At 44.5% G+C, this 20,214-nt stretch overlaps 1 protein-coding gene across 1 annotated transcript; it reads left to right on the forward strand.

Annotated features, from left to right (window-relative positions):
* Positions 1-7,945: 7,945 nt before the first annotated feature.
* LOC141633757 (uncharacterized) lies at positions 7,946-9,313 on the forward strand. Its single transcript, XM_074446174.1, has 4 exons — positions 7,946-7,996; positions 8,725-8,877; positions 8,963-9,055; positions 9,144-9,313. The coding sequence occupies exons 1-4, from the start codon at positions 7,946-7,948 to the stop codon at positions 9,279-9,281; spliced, it is 435 nt and encodes a 144-aa protein (XP_074302275.1). The 3' UTR covers positions 9,282-9,313.
* The last annotated feature ends 10,901 nt before the right edge of the window (positions 9,314-20,214 follow it).

Consider the following 20,214-nt stretch of genomic DNA (forward strand, 5'->3'; position numbering starts at 1 on the left):
GTGTCTGAGTCGTATTTCATGCTCACCCATCAAGGTTCGATTAAAAAAAAAAAAAAAAAAAAAATTCAAAAGTTCAAAATTCCGAAATTTCAGAATCTTTTCGGGTCGATGATCCAATCTTTCAAAATTCAAAATTCAAATTCAATTTTTCGGGTCGATGACCCAATATTCCAAGTGATGTCAAATTCAAACTTCGGGTCGATGGCCCAGTTTTTTCAAAATTTTCAAGTTCAATTTTCGAGTCGATGACCCAATCTTTCAAATAATCTAATTTTAGGATCGATGATCCAAATGTGCTTATGTGATGATTATTGCTAGTACGTTTTTGTGCTTCAAATGTAGCAGGATATGCTTCAACTGGGGGCTCTAAAGTCTTCGACTTTAGAGCCATTGCAAACTGGGGGCTCTGAAGCCGTTGGCTTCAGAGACCATTATCAAGATGTAAAGGATGACATCCACCAAGAATTCAATTCAATACAAGAGTATGAAATGGAAGAATTCCGTAGCTGAAAGCAAATGATGAAAGCGGCGGCAACCTCCTTGGAAAGTCCAGTCCCATTCGGACAAGTGCCAGTGATGATAAGTTTTGGGCAAGTGTCAACAGATGATGAATTTTGGACAAATGCCAGCAGATGATAAACTATGGGCATGTGTCGGCGATTGCTTGCGAACTACGACGCGGGTTTGATTCCGTGAGAAACGGATACGTAGGCGCCTAAGGATAAGGCTCAATCCACCATATATGCAATTTATGGGTCGACGACCAATGACGATAATTTGACACAACGAAGCAAGAGTCAATCCCCAACGAAGTTTCGGTATGATCTCTTCTTATGGTCAAGTGAGCTTATATACGCAAGTCTAATGGACTATAAACGACCCGAAGAATCCTCAGGTCGAAAGGGACCTGGGGTATACTTTGACTTTCGCCTTGTCCAAGCCTCAGTCAAAGTGGGGGCTCTGTAGATACCCGTATCCGTCGATATTGGAATTTATAGAGAACCCGACAAACACCCGATGATGATAGGACACATGTATTCTTTAGTTGTCATTGTCATTATTTGGAGCTCGTTTTACGATGTAGAATGGGCGTCGTCGATGAAGTATTTTATTAATTTAAATGATATTTAAATTAATGTTTTTTTAAGTGAGTTCATTTTATTAATTTAAATGATATTTAAATTATGGCTTTTCTTAGGTGAATTCAATTTATTTTATTTTGAATTTATTTTCCCAAGTTTATTTTATTGAAAATAAAATAAATATTTGATTTGAAAAATCATTTTGTGAGTATATTTGGTTTGAAAAATCATTTATTTTAATGTGTTAATTGATTTGAAAAATCGATTTGAAAATTGAAAAGAACTCGTTTTGAACATGTGTTTTTGAGCTCGATTTTAGCTCGGTTTTTGAGCCCGTTTCCTTTACGAGTTGGCACGAATCTCGAGTACACTAACCAACCTAAGCCTCTACCCATCCAACCCAGTTCGAACCCCCTTAACCACGGCCCAAATCCCATCCCAAATCACCCCCAACAGCCCGCATACAAACAGCCTACCCCCTGTTTTGCGTGATGAATCCCGAGCCCAAAACCCGCTCCAAATACCACCAAAACCCGTGCCCATTAACCCTAACCCATACCCTAATATCCTAACCATATTACCTTACCTTAATCACCAAGAAAAAACCCCAAACGAACTCTAGAAAACCCCCCAAAAGCTGCTGGACAGCAGCTATGTTCAGCCGAGCCCGTCTGCCTCTCCTCCCTTTTACCTTACTTTAACTCCTTATAAATACCACCCCTTCACCATACATTCATTTCTCTAAGTTCTCCATACATCCTACCTTCACTCACAAGCTTTAAACCTCAGAAACGAACCCTAATTGCCTCTCAAAAACCTTCCACAAAACCGACATCCAAACTGAAACAGTTTGTGTGTCCTCTTCGAAAAACAGTTCGTTCCTCCTTCAAACCTCCATCAAAACTCGAGTTTCTTGTTCCTAATTAACCATATAACATCCATCTACACATTAGACAAAGATTTACGAGCCAAATTGCCCTTGAGAGTACAGGAAATCCCTCGAAAAACAGTGTTATACACTCTGTTTTTTCCCGACTTTTTCCCGTCTGTCCAGTTCTGTTTGTGCTCGTTTTTCATGCCCAATAACTCAAAACGAGCAGGGGTTGCTTTAAGATCTCTGTTCTCCTCTCTTTCTAGTTTTCAAAACATCTTTTAAATCGAATTTTCATCGTGAAACGAGAGAGAAATCGCTGTTTGAAAGTTGCTGTCCAGATTCGATAAAAACGCGTGTTTGCTTTGTTTCTTCGTCGACGACGGCCTCTCGAGATAAAATCTACCATCGATTACGACCCAAGACGGTGTCAACGATACATGTAGGTTGAGGGTGCATCAAATCCTCCTCTTTCTCCCTTTTATTTCGTTTTTTTATGTTTGTTTTTTATAGTTTGTTTTTATTCGTTTATCGTTTTTGTTTATCGATTGTTTAATTAACTATGAAACTAGTTTAGTCCGAGTATGAGTTAAAGTACCACCATGAACACCCGCGTTGACTTGAGATGGGAAAGAAACCGCTACATCAGTCGGTCGTACACCCCCGTCTCATTTACATATCCTCGTGTTCAAGGTAGGGCATTAATAAAACGAGTTCTAACTTCGCTCTTCGCTTTTGACCCCTCTTTTGTTTCGTGTGATTCGACCCACCTTAGGACCATTCACATGTTAGTTTGATCTCTGATTGTTAACATATAACTGTGGACAGCGGGCCGCCCACGGGGGCGCTTGGATGAAGGGGCTCGAAAACAAGCGTTTGCATTTTGTAAGGAGTCGCCACCAATTTTTATGGGAAATTGGAACCGTTCGAATACCTCGTGTCATGTCAAGACACAAAGTAGTGACATGAACACTAAGCAATCGTTACCCTTAGCATTCTATGTCTAGAATGACTCTCGTGGATGCCAATGAACACGGGTGCTCACGGAGATCTGGAGTAAGGGGTGAGGGTACGTATTAGGAAGCTCTTTTGATCGAACACCTAATCCCGCCCGCCTCGATAGCGGCCTCTACTAATGATTAGGGAAGTTATTCATACTCGATATATCGTCGGCTATATGCATGCAATGCAACATCCATCAGATTAATCCTAGCATGTGAAGATTAGACTAAGTCGGTTGACAATTAATTTAGCATACAATTGAGTCGAAGTCGGGATTTAATGCTCATTTACATGTGAACAACGAAAGAAATACAACAATTATGAGCTACAATAATGAAAATTACATTAATTACAATGGAATAGATGATTCATGTCGAAAATACCCTTAAAACGGATTATTTGAGAAAAAGAAATAAAAGAATAAAACACGACAGATCAGAAGGTGATAATACGAATATTAGTGAATTAATACGTAAACTAATTAACTACGTCAAGGCAGAAAAGGAGTTCAGGGACAGAACTCATCCTGGAACAGGCGCAGCAGACACTGCGCCCTTTGGAAGAGGCGCAGCAGTTGCTGCGTCTGTTCCAAGGGTGAGTTCTGGCTGTGAAGCCGGAACTGCAAACCGTTAATGTGAATTGTTAATTTTATGGACTAATTACGACAATTAACTCGAATGAAAGTGATTAGCAGATTATTTACATATGATTGAGGTCATAAAAACGGCAAAACGTGGATGAGACGGAAATAAAACAGATTAATTATGTGAAGGGTCGATGTTAATGAATAATTAATTAAACTAACTAATTAAACGAATTATTATGATAAACATGACGAATAAGACGACGGATATATGAATATGGATGAAAATATATCAATGACGAATCTCAGAAACCCAATATGAACAGATTGAACTTCTAAAATCCGGGTTTGAATATTAAAGACGAAAACCCGTAAATATTGATTATTTAGGATTTAAATTGGAACAATGAGGAATTAAACATGTTAATGATGAATGAATAATATACATATGGATTATCATGACATTAAAACGAAGAATTAACAGACGAACAAAACAAAAGAAACAAATTTGATACGAATTACAGAGGACGGAGGAAGAAGAAAAGAAGCAGGAACTGCGGCAGCCTCACGAAGAGGCGCAGCAGGTGCCGCGCTCCTTCGAAGAGGCGCAGCGGTTGCTGCGTCTTTTCTCGACGTCTGTCTACTGGAAATCCGCAAAAAAAGGTTTTAAAAGACGGTTTTAGAGATCGGTTTTAATGAGGTACTTTCGACATAAACCTTACAACGATAATTAATAAAATAAATAACAATAAATAAAAGAGGAATTATTACACCCTCAGACTTACATGTTGACGGAACGAGAAGAACTAAGAAGATCGATTAGTGAATGCTCGACGCGAACGTAAGGAAAGAATGCCCTCGTGAGAGGAAAACGATTTAACAAGTTGATTAATTAGATTGATTGAGTGTAGTGGTCAAATTGGTCGGTCATGCAACGGAGAGGCTGGTACCCGGAAAGATCCGAGCTTACGTGGTCGAAGGTTCAAGCACGTAGGCGCCAATTAGTAAGAACGAAGTCTAGAATGCAAAGGGAGAAGAGAAGGGCGGACACTCGCGTGAGAAATATGAGGAACGAAGGCTCCTATTTATACTAATCACACGGAGGTTTAGGGTTTCGGAGACTCTTTGGAAGTGAATCTCGGAAAGATATAAAAAAGATACGTAAATCATGCAAAGAAGGGCCTGGGAAGAGGCGCAGCGATCATCGCGTCTCTTGGAAGAGGCGCAAACACTGCTTGCGTCTATTCCCAGGAGGTTTCCTCCTGTTTAAGAAAGATTTCCGTGTTTAAGTTATGGTAGGACGGAATTAATTCGATTATCTCTAATATCTTATGTAAATATTACGGGATATTATTTGCCAAAAGATAAAATTTGAGAAATATGGAATAGAAATATCCGGAACATTCCAGAACATTCGACTCGGGATTTAACAAATCGAAAAAATGGAGACGGTTTTTGACCCGGACTCCGAATGTACTCTAATTACTGCCAAAACGACCGTATCGGGACGTAGATGACAACTAAGAGGTTGACATTAATATTTGAGCAATCACTTGACGATAATCTTACGAACTGTCACAAATCGTTCCGCGGATCAAACATGCGGCCCAATCATCACCGGGTGGTTTGCGAGGGTGCGAAACGAGGTGTCTGAGAGCCCCCACTTTGACTGAGGCTTGGACAAGGCGAAAGTCAAAGTATAGCCATCAGGTCAATCGAAGATTACAACCTGACGACTATGGCGACGCGAGGCGGCTCAAGGGGTCTGAGCCAAGGACCTATCGTCGGGAACATTTTAGAGTCTGTCGACTTCCGGGGAGGGTCGTTTTAAGTCCATTAGACTACGTAAGAAGGCTCGCCAGCCATAAGAAGAGACCATACCTGAGACTTCTTCTCGAGATGCTTTCGGAGGTGCATAGGAGCCAAGGTTTGAGCTTGGGAGCTAAGGGTAAGACCTAAAAGATATAAGGATTGGTGCTAGGGTGTGGGACCCTAAAGGAAAGCATTGACGGGAAGGAGGCCAAATATGAGTTTCGACCTAAAGGGTAACTAAGGTTTGAGTATAAGAACTTCTGGAGAACGACACCCTGTCGGACTCCGCGGGGAAGCGAGAAATATTGGAAGCAGCAGGACGTCGGTAGAAACTGCTGGGGGAATCCGCTTGCGTCGGTCTCAAACGAACTCAGGCAAAACTTGGGGTTGAATCTGCTTGCGTTGGTCTCAAGCGAAACTCTTGTTGGGAAATATACTGACGACTAGGAACATCTTGATCGTCGGGGGAAGTCTTGCGTGAGCAGTACTGCAAAATACTACTGCGCTGGGCAAAACAAACTGAGCAATACTGCAAAATACTGCTGTGCGGGATAAAACGGGTTTGGACAATACTGCAAAATACTGTCGCGCTGGACAAAATGCGGGCCGGAACGAAAGAAAATCGTCGAAACGGACCAAAATGATATAATAGCGTTGAAGAAGAGGCGCACCAAAGATGGGCCCACAAATAACGAACTCATAACGAATTTTTGAAAATTCGTATGGAGGGAACAAAAGGAAGAGGCGCAGCAAGAGCTGCGTCTCTTGGAAGAGGCGCAGCGCCTGCTGCGTCTTTTCCCCAATTTGGCAATTCTTGCGTAAAAACGCGAAATCAGAAGGTTTATGTTTCATTTTATTCGAAACATAAATCACTCCATTCTCTCTCAAATCTTCACCATTTCCATCAAGGTTGGATTCAAAAGCTTGCTTTAAATATGACTAATCGAGGTATGTGTCTTAATTTTGCATTAATCATCCGCATTCGTCGAATTTTGAGCCGCAATAATTAGGGTTTTCGACCCATTTGATCGAAAATTTGGGGCTTTTCCCCCAAATGGATTTGTCCTGCCAAATTGATGCTAGGAATGGATAATAGGTAATGTTAGGAACATAACCATGTATTTGCTTCGAACTTTTGTCGAGTTTTGAGCCCTTGAGCGAATTTTGAGACGGTTTCACAGCTAGATCGTAAATTGCTTCGAAAATGGTTTTAGGATTGCCCCTTGGCGATGAAATTTGATATTCGGGACCCTTGGATGATGGGTAAACTTCCCGTCATTTCGGAATTTTGGTTGGTGACAACTTTTGCAGGGCACCTTTTTAGGGCATAACCGCCATTATAGCGAAATGCTGCCGAATTTTCGACTTGAACCCGGGACTAGGCTTTGACTTAGACTTGACTTGACCCAATTTGTCACATGAGTGATCGGGTTGGCGGGAATATGGCCAAGGATGGCCAGAAAATGGGGAATTCCCGGGCCTTGGAGGCTCGAAAATTTCTTAACGGAGGCTTGTCGTCACGTGACGCGGCCTGAATTCACTTTAATGTTGCAGGTGATGATGCTTCTACTTCTGGGAGGACCCCCATGGATATAGACGCTGCTGCTGTTGAGGAGGCTTTGGAGCGGGCCTTCACCGCCGCGGTGATGGGCTGCTGCAGACGAGGTTCCCGAGGGAGGAGGCCGATGAGGAGGAGATTCCGAGACGGGCCCACCTCGGACGAGGGGGTCGTCACCGAGGGAGCTCCGCGTGGGCTGAGACCTGGGAGAGTAGACACCTTGTGTGGGCTGCAGAGGGTCATTTGTCCTACAGGACGGTGAAGAGCTTGGTAAATAGGAATTCCCTAACTCATTGCCTATCCCTTTCTATTTTTGTTCAAATTTCCTTTCAAATTTACTTAAAACTAAAGATAGCTTTATTTCGAATCATAATAGGAGGTGGGAACATCGGGTCGTTTCGGTACACGACGGCGATGGAGCACTACGAGCGGCTGTCGGCGGAGGAGAGAGCCATGATTGAGCGTGGAGCGTTCGGTCCTCCGGTTCGTCCGGAGGGATATCGTGAAGAGGAAGTTGCGGGCCAACCTTAGCCTGGTTCGCGCTTTCTTGGATCGATTTTGGGATACGACTTCCACGTTTCACCCTGCTTTGGTGAGGTGGGAGTCACCTTGGAGGATTACGGCATGATTTCCGGTCCGCCGTGCGGGATCGAGGGGATGGTGTGGCCGAGACGGCATGAGGGCGGATTCGGCCGAGGCGAGGAGGTTGATCGGCCGGAACCCGTCGCCGAAGGCCGTTGCGTGCTTGGGTTTGGTACCCAGTGACTATGTTCGAGATTACTTTGCGGGGAAGACCCCAAGATCGGTGGTGATTGATGGGAGGGAGACGGCTCCCCCTCCTTGTACAAATGAGCGGAGGGCTCGTCTGGGGCTTTGGTGGTTCTTGTCTTCGATTTACCTCGGAGACAAGGGCGAGAGGTCATCGACGAAGCTTCTCCCCTTTCTTTCGACTTGAGTTCCCTAGAGCGTTGGGATTGGGTCACGCTGGTTTTGCGGTCCTCATCCGCTTCATGAGGGCCATGGTTCGTCCGGAGTTGATGGAGAAGGGGACTTCTCCCGGTGCCGTCGGACACAGGCTACCGTTGGAGGTATGAACCTTCCTTTAGACCAAAGTAAATTCTTTTCTTTGTTGAATCACGAAAGATCGTCATTGATTATTATGCTTTGCAGGCGTGGGTGTACTCTTACTTCCCGGGCCTCGCGCCCAAGAGGACGGAGCCGCTGGAGAGGGCCTATCCCGTGGTAAGGGATTGGGTCATGTGCCGGACGAAGAGCAAGCGTTCTTCTCACAACGTCTACCGGCGAGATGTGAACGCTCTTCAGCCGAGCAGCGTGAGTATCCTATTTGTATGCATTTATTCTTCTCATACTTTGTTTTAAATTGATCATAGGAATGATCTTTGCCTTCATATCATCGCAGTGGGTGCCCAGACCTTGGGCGGAGTACGCTGGAGCGCCTCCTTTTGTCGCTGAGGTCCTTCGACCTAGGAGCTCGAGTCGGCTGCTGTTGTGGACGTCGATGGGTCCTGTGTGGTATCTAGGCGAGCGGTTAGCCCGTCAGTGCTTTCGGGGCGCGTTGACGGTTCCCGTCGATCCTCCTAGGACGATGTTTAGGGAGCCTTCTGAGGCTGAGAGGGAGGCGGACTTGGCTGGTGCTAGTGGTGACGACCTTCTTCTCCCTGACGAGGATTACTCGGCGTTCCTTTACGGGAGGTTGGCGTACTGGCCAGTGGTGGTGAGCATCCTTTATTTTTGATTTGACTTCGGGAATTACGATGAAAGGTCGTCGATTAATGAGAGCCATTTGTCTTTGCAGGAGGTTGAGGCGGCGGGCATCGAGCCCCCAGTGTACCCCGAGACCCTCGAGTACACTGACGCGACTGGGAGGACGACGATCTCCGAGCTGCGTGACTTTGACGTAGCTGTGACGGATGCTGGCTTAGATGACTGGCAGCATCTGATTCGGAGGGTGAGTTCTTATTTTGCATAGTTTTCGTGTAAGAACACGTTTGATTGAACTTGTTCAGTTTACTGAAAATTCTTTTGAAATGCAGGTCGCGCCATCTCGGTTTGTGGCACTATGGAGGGTGGCCAACCGGCTACGAGCTACGGCCATTGAGGCACTCGTCGGCGGTCGAGGTCGTCAGGTATGAACCTCATTTGTTTTTCCTTGATCTTTGGTTTTTCAGTTTTGTTTGAAATGATTGACATGAGCCAATTTCTTGTTGTCCACAGGCCGATCGTGAGCTGGAGCGAGAGTTGACCCAGTCTCGGGAGAAGACGGCTCGTTTGTCGAGGGAGCTCGAGTTTCGGGATGCCGAGATCGCCGCCCTTATGGCGAGGGTTGCCGAGTTGGAGGGTGCCCAGCAGTAGTCTGCGTGGTTTTGATTTTGAACATTTTTGGATTTGTTTGGGGCGCGAGCCCCCAGTTTAGATTTGGACTTGTTTGGGGCGAAGCCCCCAGTTGCACATTTGAACTTGTTTGGGGCGAAGCCCCCAGTTTGCTTGTATATTTGCTTTTTTGTTGTATATGCGACGGCCTGAGTGCCTTTTGTTGCTGGGTTGCGTTATTTGTACCTGCAGGTTAGCCTTTGAACAGGTTTGGTAGACGACGGTTTACACCGTCATGCTGCCGAAATTTACATAGACGAATCACATAAAACATACATTTTTATATACACGTAAGGCCTTTAATTAGTGCAAAATGAGACTCGAAAGGACGTGAAAATGCAAAAATTTTGTCAAAAATTTTGTCGGAAATGACCGGACGGTAGGGAGGGTTAACCCCGAAAAAAAAAGAAAAAGAGAAATCTATAAGTTAGAAAATGGAAAAAATAGAAATTAAGAAAATGAAACGACTAGGTAAATGTTGAAATGAAAAAGAATTAAAATGAAAACTAAATATGAAAGTGTGAGAAAATGGCGGAAAATGTCGATGTCGCCTCGAAACGCGCGCTTGTGGATTAGGGAAACCTGAAGCATGGTAAATTACTCGGATTTACCAAAATAAAATCCCGTAGGAATAGGAAATTATTCGCATATAGAATTAGGAAAGATCCAAACGCGGAAATCACAGAAATAAGGCTGGGGAAGAGGCGCAGCAAGAGCTGCGTCCCTTTGAAGAGGCGCAGCAGGTGCCGCGCTTGTTCCCAAGCAGGTCGGTTCTGACGGATTTTTGGAAACAGCAATTAGTATAAATAGAAGCGTCGACGAAGCTTTAAATCATATAATTCTTCCGTCTCTTCTTCGTCGATTCACACATAACAACTCCCAATAAATTTTCAAGAGAAAATTATCATCATGAATACCTTAGAGATTCGCTTGAAGGAATGGACTAATGAGTTTTCGAACATTGAGAAACATGACATGGGTGCTTATAACCTTGGATCTTTGTTGAGTTTGAAACTCATTAAGGTTGTAAAACCGTTCTTGGACGCTTGCCTTGATTATTGGGACCCAAATTACCATGTTTTTGCGTTCCCAGGAGGTGACATTTGTCCTTTTCCGGAGGAAATTGCTACTATTGGGGGGTGGGACCCCGAACATTTACCTGCCATCCCTTCTGCTGCTCAAGGGTATAAGAGCAAGTTTAGAGATTTGCTTGGACTTACTAGACTTGAGGTGGATCGCCTTGTTACTCCGAAGGGCGTGAGGATGCTAGATTTTATAGACCGATTCATCAACAGGGCCGACCCTACTGTCTCTTATGTTGCTAGGAGGAGAGCATTTGGCTTCTGTTTGCTTCATGTTTATGTCTTTCAGGGACATGTTGATGAAGATTTGAGAGGTGATCCTCGTCTATTGGGTCTTATTGAGCAAATGGAGCTGCGCAGGAGCCCAGCTTGTCTATGTTTGGGGGAGATCATCTTGGGTTTGGATAATAGGAAATCCAACCGCAATCTTCCATTTTTGGGGAGTCCCGTTATCCTACAGGTAAAAGACACCCTTCTTTCTTTCCTTTTTTTTTTTTTTTTTCGTTTTTTTTTTTTTTTTTTTTTTTTTTTTTTTTTTTTTTTTTTTTTTTTTTTTTTTTTTTTTTTTTGGGTGTCTAATACCTGTTTTTTGGTAGGTTTGGCTTATGGAACGGCTCCGATTGCTCGAGCCCCCAGTTCATGCACTTTCCTATCATGCCCGTATGATTTCGATGAGGACACGGCTGTACATGGTGGACTTCACCCGGGTCTGCGATTATTGGAAGAACAAGTCAAGACCGATGATGGCCCGCCGATCGGGTGGGTCGTTCCGTGGTGGCACCTCAAGTCCGTCACTGGAGTGTCTTCTTTGGATCCTACTAGGTCCGCGCGCATTCCCCGGATTGGAGTTTATGGTATGCATCTTCCCCGAGAGATTGATGAGGCAAGTCGGGTTGAAGCGGATGATCCCTAGGCTTGACACCGTTCCATGACTGCTATGGCGCTTACTACCGAGAGCCGAAGAGAGTGGGCTATGAAGTGGGCCCAAAGAAACATGTGGTTCTTGAACTTCTCCTCCAATGCCTTGTGGGTGTCGGACTCTTATCCGAGGTGGAGGAAGGCAAAGAACTTCGGAGAGCGCGAAAGACTGAGGAAGCGTGAGCCCGTTGACTACAAGGTGCGCGAGGGAGAGAAAGAGAAAGAGAAGCATCTGACTGAAGGAGAAGAAGAAGCCGGGTTCCAAGTCATTCATCCTTCGAAGAAATCGAAGACTACTCCTGTCGCAGAGATGGTGGTCGGCAAGAATGGAAAAGTCAGGCCTCGAGAGAGACCGTTGGTGATTAGGTCTGAAGTGGTGCAAGAGCGCCCGGCTCGAGGTCGTGACAAGAAATATGGCAAGAATGACAAGGGCAAGGGAAAGATGGAGGAATAGCCCAAGTCTTATTTATTATTTGATTATTATTATTATTGTTGTAATAAGAGAGGAGGGATTTTTAGAATCCTAGCCTAGTCTATTTTTTATTATTTGCCGTATTATTATTATTAGAAATTGAATGAAATAAAAAGGTTAAGTGGTTATGAAACCGTTGTGATTTTCTTTAATTATTCTTGTCGAATTTCAAATGCAATGCAAATGTCCTTCTATTCACATTTTAAATATGATGGTGGGTTGAATCCCGTGAAGGATTGCCTACGTATTCACTTAAAAAAGCGAAATCAAACCCTTGCGCGTAGTTCGAATAAATGTAAAAGAATAATTGTTCGAAGCAAGAGCTTGTAATGAACATAGAAAATAAGCATGAGCCTTTGCTTACTCGGGAGGTGCGAATTTAGTTTGTTTGATGATATGAGGATGACAAGTTTGTCAAGATGCAAGAGCATAGTGACATTCAAATGGGCCAGGGGCCGTTTATTTAGTGCCACAAGAGCGACACGTAGGTTTACGCGAGGCGCGTTTTTGTTCCTGTTCTAGGCATAGTATCGTTTCAGTTGGTCGAGATTTGTGGGGTTTGAGAACTCATTCCCGTCTAGGTCTGTGATTCTAACCGCACCCCCTGGGAGTATTGATTTGACTAGATATGGTCCGGCCCAGTTAGGTTTGAATTTTCCCCTTGGGTCGACGGGTAAAAGAGCTCTTACCGATTTGAGAACTAAATCTCCTTCTTTGATGTTTCTTGGCCTAACCCTTTTGTTGAAAGCTCGTTTGATACGTGCTTGATATGTTTGGACGTTATGTAAGGCACGAAGTCTACGTTCATCCAGGAGGATGAGTTCTTCGTACCTATCCCTCTTCCAATCGGCCTCCGGGATTTGGCTTTCGAGTAGGATGCGCAGGGATGGTATTTCTAGCTCGACTGGTTGTACGGCTTCCATACCGTAAGTCAAATAGAAAGGAGTAGCCCCAGTGGGCGTCCTGACGGATGTTCGATACCCCCACAAAGCGAAGGGTATTTTGCTTGGCCAATCTCTATAATTGTCAGTCATTTTCTTGAGGATTGTGACGACATTCTTGTTAGCCGCTTCTACCGCGCCGTTAGTTTGTGGTCTATAGGGCGAAGAGTGGTGATGCTTGATTTTGTATTTGGCTAGCAATTGTTCGGTTTCGGCTTGGAAGTGGGACCCATTATCGCTAATGATCTCATGCGGGCAACCATATCGACAGATGATGTTATTTTGTATGAATTTGGCTACATTTTTGGCCGTAAGAGCGGTGTAGGAAGCCGCTTCTACCCACTTGGTGAAGTAGTCAATTGCTACTAGGATGAAACAAAGTGACCTCTGTTCCTACTGGGGTTATTTTCCCAATTATGTCAATTCCCCATGCGGAGAATGGCCAAGGAGATGTCATCGTATAGAGCAACGAAGGAGGGACATGTTGTACATTCCCGAAGATTTGGCAATTGTGGCAATGTCTCACATATTTGATGCAATCGGATTCCATTGTGGTCCAATAGTACCCTAGACGTGTAATTTTCTTTGCCATCATAGGTCCACTCATATGAGGACCGCATTCTCCGTCGTGGACTTCTTCCATCACCTTTCGTGCCTGTGAATGATCAAGGCAACGTAGGATTACACCAAGAGGTGTTCTTTTGTATAATTCTCCTTGCATGAGAACGTATTGTGAAGACAATAGGCGTATAGCTCGTTGTCCCCTCTTGTCCATATCTGGTGGATAGGTACCATTAAGCTTGAAGTTCAGGATTGCTTGGAACCAGGGTTCCCGTGCGATTTCTTCTTCATCGGTAATTTGATGGACATAAGCCGGCTCCGACCGTCGTTCGATACACAAAGGCATTTCCATCATGTAATCTGGCATGTTTATCAAAGATGCAAGTTTCGCAAGAGCGTCTGCAAATTGATTTTCTTCTCGCGGTAGGTGTAAGTAGGTTACGTGATCAAAGAATTGAGCGACTTGGTCTATCCTAGCCTGATAGGGTGCTAGGCTTTCACTTCGGATTTTCCAGGATCCCGTAACTTGGTTGATGATTAGTGACGAGTCTCCATGCACTCGGAGGTTTTTGATGCCTAAGCTTACTGCCGCTTGTAGTCCAATTAGACAAGCCTCGTACTCTGCGGCGTTGTTTGTCACCTCGAAGTCGAGTTTGACAGCAATCGGTGTATGCTCACCTTCAGGAGAAATGATCAACACTCCTATCCCAAATCCTCTTAGGTTTGATGCTCCATCAAAGTATAGGTCCCAGGAGTCTACATCTGTTTGAAGTATATCCTCGTCGGGAAATGACCAAGTATCTATGGTTTGTGCGTCGTCGATGGGATTTTCTGCGAAGAATTCGGCGACGGCGCGACCCTTTATTACTTTCAGTGGCACATATTTGAGGTCAAATTCCGAGAGCATCATGGTCCATCTTGCCAGGCGTCCGTTGAGGACGGGTTTCTCGAAGAGGTATTTGACTGGATCCATTTTGGAGAATATCTTGACGGAATAGCTAAGCATGTAGTGTCGTAGCTTCTTTGTTGCCCACACAAGAGCGAGGCATGTCTTTTCGAGTTGTGAATATTTGCACTCGTATTCCAAGAACTTCTTACTTAGATAGTAAATAGCTCTTTCTTCACTTCCTACGGTTTGAGCTAGCATGGCACCCATGGCGGTTTCGGTTACCGTGAGATACAAACCAAGAGGTTGATCTTGTTGTGGTGGCATGAGCACTGGTGGTCTAGCCAATATCTCCTTGATTCGGTCGAACGCCTTTTGACAATCATCATCCCACATGGTGTGTTCTGTTTTCTTGAGTTTCTTGAAGATAGGCTCGCAAATCATCGTAAGTTTCGATATGAATCGACTTATGTATTGAACTTTTCCCAGGAATCCTCTGACTTCTTTTTCTGTTTGGGGTTGTGGCATTTCAATCAGAGCTTTGATTTTGGAAGGATCTATTTCTATACCTCGTTGGCTAACGACGTATCCTAGGAGTTTACCAGACGTTACCCCAAATGTGCATTTCTGAGGATTGAGTCTCATGTTATACTTTCGTAGCCTTGCGAAGAACTTGCGAAGGTTCGCAATATGTCCCTCTCTCTCCTTGGACTTGACGATCATGTCATCTACATACACCTCAACTTCTTTGTGCATCATGTCGTGTAAGAGTGTAGTTGCGGTGCGTTGGTATGTAGCTCCGGCGTTGATCAATCCGAACGGCATTACTGTATAGCAATAGGTTCCCCATTGGGTGACGAACGCGGTCTTATGCATATCTTCCATGGCCATCTTGATTTGGTTATAACCCGCATACCCATCCATGAAGGATAGTAGTGCGTGGTCTGCAGTATTGTCCACCAATATGTCGATGTGAGGTAGAGGGAAGTCATCTTTTGGACTCGCTTTGTTCAAATCCCTAAAGTCAACACAAACTCGGATTCTCCCATCCTTTTTGGGTACGGGTACTATGTTAGCTACCCAGTCGGAATACTCGGAAACTTTGATGAACCCGGCTTTGAATTGCTTATCCACTTCTTCTTTAATCTTTAGAGCCCACTCTGTTCTCATTCGTCGGAGCTTCTGTTTCACAGGCTTGAAACCTGGCTTAATCGGAATTCTATGTTCGGCAATATCCCTGTCGATCCCTGGCATGTCTTTGTAGGACCAAGCGAAGACGTCTTTGAATTCATTTAGTAGGTTTATGAAATCGGTCCGTTCGGTAGAGCTCAAGGTAGTCCCTATCCTAAGTTCTTTGGGTTCTAGTTCAGTTCCTACATTGATGGGTTCGGTGTCCTCAATTACTGGTCCCCCTTCCCTTTCCTGTAATATTTCTTTGGCTACGTAGGGAGGTATTTCGGTCAAGTCTGGGTCTTGGTCATCCTCAGTATCATCATAAACAGAATTGCACTCAAGATAACGCAAAGAGTAAGCAGAACCTGATTTATTCATATTAAGATTTGAGTAAAGTTGAAACAAAGAAGCCAACTGATCCATGGTCAGTGGCGGTAAAGGAACAGTAATTGGGGCATTTCCCGAACTACTGTGACTACTCGATGCTAAGCTAGGAGAAACGAAGGGAGTGGGGATGACGACAGGAGTAGACTTTCTAATGACTTCTCTAGACTCCGACTCTGACTCCGACTCCGACTCGAACTCGTCATCTTCTGGTTCTCCTTTGAACATCTCTCCTTCTCCAGTAGTGAGCTTGAAGAGTCTTCCTTGATTGTTGGTCCATTTGATTGACTTTCTCCATCCTTTCTGCTGCTTTGTGTCGATTTCTGTGATCAATGCGGTGGGGTTGAAACGATCGTCTTGAAGTATCGTAGTAATGATCTCATCCTGCGCGGCCCTAACAAATCGGTCCTCTCCAAACAGGAGGCTAACAGCTTGTTTGTCTAAGCAAGGTGCTTGACGGGTTTTGACGGTAGGAACCGTTTCGGGAGGAATGAAGTAGCAATCGTGAAAGATCTCGATTCCGGCCAACTTCCTCTCAAGGTAATGCCAAGGTTCGGGAAACCCGTGAAAGAGTTCTGAACTTCCTTCTTGAACGAAGTATCCATTTAAGGTGGGGAGATATGGCCTCATTTGGACTCCTACATACTTGCGATTTTGGACTTGAGCGAGCATTTCGAGAACTTCTTCAGCTGTGGGTTTATACCCTAGCCCAAGTGGTATTCTCGATGAGCTGCCTTTCTTGTATGGCGCGAAGGTGTTCTTCCGAATCGGGTTCAAAGGCATTCCAGGGAAGTATCCCTGATTTTTGAGTATGTGGTTGACCACCAAGTTAGAGTAGGGATTATAGTATAAGGGTGCCAACTCACTTTCTATGACATTTACACTTTGGAAGCCCCCAAGTTCGTATATGGGATCCGTAAGGACTTGATTGTTTGATTGCTTCTCAATTATTGCCTTGATAGGCGACGAAGTGATCGTCACAACTTTGCCATTGAGTGGGATCTTGATCTTTTGGTGAAGGGTGGATGTTACTGCTTTGGAAGCATGAATCCAAGGCCTTCCCAGAAGTATGTTGAATGAAGCTTCGATGTCCACTATTTGGAAGTTGACTTTTCGCTCGATTGGTCCCGTGGCTATGGTTAGGCTAGCAAGTCCAACCACCTTTCGTCGCGTACCGTCGTATGCACGCACACCTTGATTGGTGGGAGTCCAATCCGACTCTTTCATGCCCAATTTGTATGCCGTTTTGAGGGGTATGACGTTGACCGCAGAGCCATCATCTACCAAAGTCATTGGCACATTCTTCTTTAAACAAATGACGGTGATGTATAGAGCAAGGTTGTGACTAGCGCCAAAAGGTGGCAAGTCTTCATCTGAGAAAGTAATAGGATTACTTAACCTCAGTGATTCTTGGAAGACCAAGTTGACTACATCTTCGGGAGTAGAGTTATGTGCTACATTCAGTTTGGCCAAAGCTTGCAGTAAAGCTTGACGATGCGGGAATGAGCTTGCCACTAGTTGCCAGACTGAAAGATCAGCCTTGGTTTTCTGTAATTGCTTGAGCAGATGATCGGTGGGGTCGTCTTCGTTGTCATTTGGTGTGATGACATTGGTTGGACCGTTTTGAGTAGTGCTTTGGTACGGACGACCCGAGCGAGTTAGGTGATCCACATCTTGGTATTCGCCATTTTGGACTATTTCTTTGACTAAGGAGTTTTCGATGAGATACTCGTCCTCGTCGTCATCGGCCCAAACCCCATTGATTGCAGCTAGTTCCTTCATCCTCATGATGTCGCTTTCTAGTTGTATGATTTGATTGACTAGCTTGTCGACCACGGCGACTACTTCTTGCATGGTGGCGTTTTGAGAGAAGGTCAATGGTACGCGTTCTTTAGGCGTTGTCTTAGGATCACGTAAGTTTGTTACCATATTTTCTAGTTCCCACACTTGTCTGTCTACACTCCTTGCCCATGCGATGAAGTCGGAAATGGTAGGGGAGATGGTAGAGTAGAGTCTTTCTTTCTCAATTGCACGAATTTCATTTTCGGTGGGAGAAATGAGATGTGAGCAATCTAAGGTAGATTCGTCACTTGTAATCACTAGAACTCCAAGAGGATTCTCAGTGTTGTTGGGTTTACCTCCTGGTGGAATTGGAAGTCGACCGTCTTCAATCATATCCTGAAGCACGTGTTTCAACTTGTAGCATTTTTCTGTATCGTGCCCCTTGCCCCTATGGTATTCACAGTAGGAATTTTCATCCCAGAATTTGGACTTCCTTTCAGGTTCGGGAGTAGGCCCAATGGGTTGGAGTTTACCTTGCTTCATTAGTCTTTTTAGAGCGTTGGAGTATGTATCCCCAAGGTTTGTGAACTTCCTTGGTGGGCTAGTTTTCTTGGATGGCTCGAGAAGGTTAACTTCGTCGGTCTTGCTAGTAGAGCCGTATGAACGACTTGTGGACCCTTGGTACCCTCGACCTACCGTTTTGGACAAGAGTCCTTTACGGATGTCGTCTTCAATTCGTGTCCCTAGTACAGTTAAGTCTTTGAAGGTCTTGATGTTTTGATATCTCAAGTGGTTGGCATATATGGGCTTGAGATTGTCCACAAACTTTTCTACAAGAGTGGCCTCATCCGGGCGTTCAACTAGTTGGGTACTAGTTTTCCTCCACCTACTTAGGAAGTCGGTGAATCCTTCCTTGTCATTTTGGGTAAGAACCTCTAGAGTGCGCATGTTGACTTGTATCTCGGCATTATCCGCGTATTGTTTCGAGAATTCGATGGCGGCGTCCTCCCAAGTAGCGACCTTTTTGTGATCTAAAGTGTAGAACCATTGCTTTGGGATGGTGTCAAGAGATGAAGGAAAGATCCTTAAGAACATCTCGGGTTTGATGCCTTTGATAGACATGTAGTCCTTGAAGGCGCGGATGTGGTTCAAAGGATTCTCATGTCCTTTAAACTTAGGGATATCCGTCATGCTAAAGTTAGTGGGCAATTTGGAATTGACGGCTTCATACTTACGATTGTTCTCCCTGTAAATGTCATCCCCCTTAAGGTACATCAATTGCTCCTCTAGGTATTGGAGTCTTTTCTCACTGCATTGTCCCTTGGAGAGGATTCTCATCTTTAGACTCGTCATCGGAAAATTGTAGTACTTCTTTAACGGGAGGCAACTTTCCCTCTACATCAAAGATGCGGCCTTCGATAAGTTCGAGGCGGTCATAGGTTTGTTCTTGAGTGATTTGCATTTGGGCTATCGCGGCTAGGATTCGATCACTATTTTCTTGAATTTGCTGGAGGTTTGTTTCATCACTTGACCCAGGCATCTTGGAAACTGGATAAGAGATCGACGACGAATCAAAACACGATCGACCATTCTATCACACTTGCTAAAAGAGGAAAAGTTTTGACTCGTGAAGTGGGTGTGTGCCACTTGTGTTGAGTGAGTTTTGAAGAAAGACAAGGTCTTTGAAAATGTGTGTCCTAGCCAACTGTAGTGTAGTTGTAGGAGTGGACTCGAGGTGACGTTTGAAATGGGCTTATGGCCCGAATTTTGACACGACAAACGGACAGAGTTTTGACCGGATTTTGTGCTAATTAAAGGCCCCTTTTTCGAAATTCTTGATTGAAATTGGGTTTTGATTTTTGAAAATTCGTCATGATTTGTTTTGAAATGGTGATCACGTAAGGTATACACATTTATACAAGCATTATAACGGGATGTTGAGTGCATTTAGAAGGGTTTTGGTTTAAAGGGTGGGTTGCCATACCGAACCATCAAACCCGAAGTCTGTGGAGAGGCTCGTGCCAAACAAGAGTAAGGCCGATTCCTAGTCCATTTCCTCAAGTAGTGAAGGCCCTTGATACAAACAAGAGTAAGCATCATGGTATGGATGACGTCAATCGCTATCCATCCTTAGGCCCAAATAAGAATTAGGACCGTTTAGACGGGACGATTGGTCGAATGGGTTGGGTTGGGCCTAGGAAGGCCGAATTAAACGGTCTAGGAAGACCGAGTTATGAAAACCGACAATTGTCTTGTACAAACTTATTCCCTAACCTTGTTCAAGTTTCACCCTAGCTACACGTAAGTGTATGTCCCAATGAGTCGCCAAACGTGTGACGACGGGGGCCCACGGGGCGCTTGGATGAAGGGGCTCGAAAACAAGCGTTTGCATTTTGTAAGGAGTCGCCACCAATTTTTATGGGAAATTGGAACCGTTCGAATACCTCGTGTCATGTCAAGACACAAAGTAGTGACATGAACACTAAGCAATCGTTACCCTTAGCATTCTATGTCTAGAATGACTCTCGTGGATGCCAATGAACACGGGTGCTCACGGAGATCTGGAGTAAGGGGTGAGGGTACGTATTAGGAAGCTCTTTTGATCGAACACCTAATCCCGCCCGCCTCGATAGCGGCCTCTACTAATGATTAGGGAAGTTATTCGTACTCGATATATCGTCGGCTATATGCATGCAATGCAACATCCATCAGATTA

Source organism: Silene latifolia, chromosome 2 (assembly GCF_048544455.1).
Source record: "Silene latifolia isolate original U9 population chromosome 2, ASM4854445v1, whole genome shotgun sequence".
NCBI lineage: Eukaryota > Viridiplantae > Streptophyta > Magnoliopsida > Caryophyllales > Caryophyllaceae > Silene > Silene latifolia.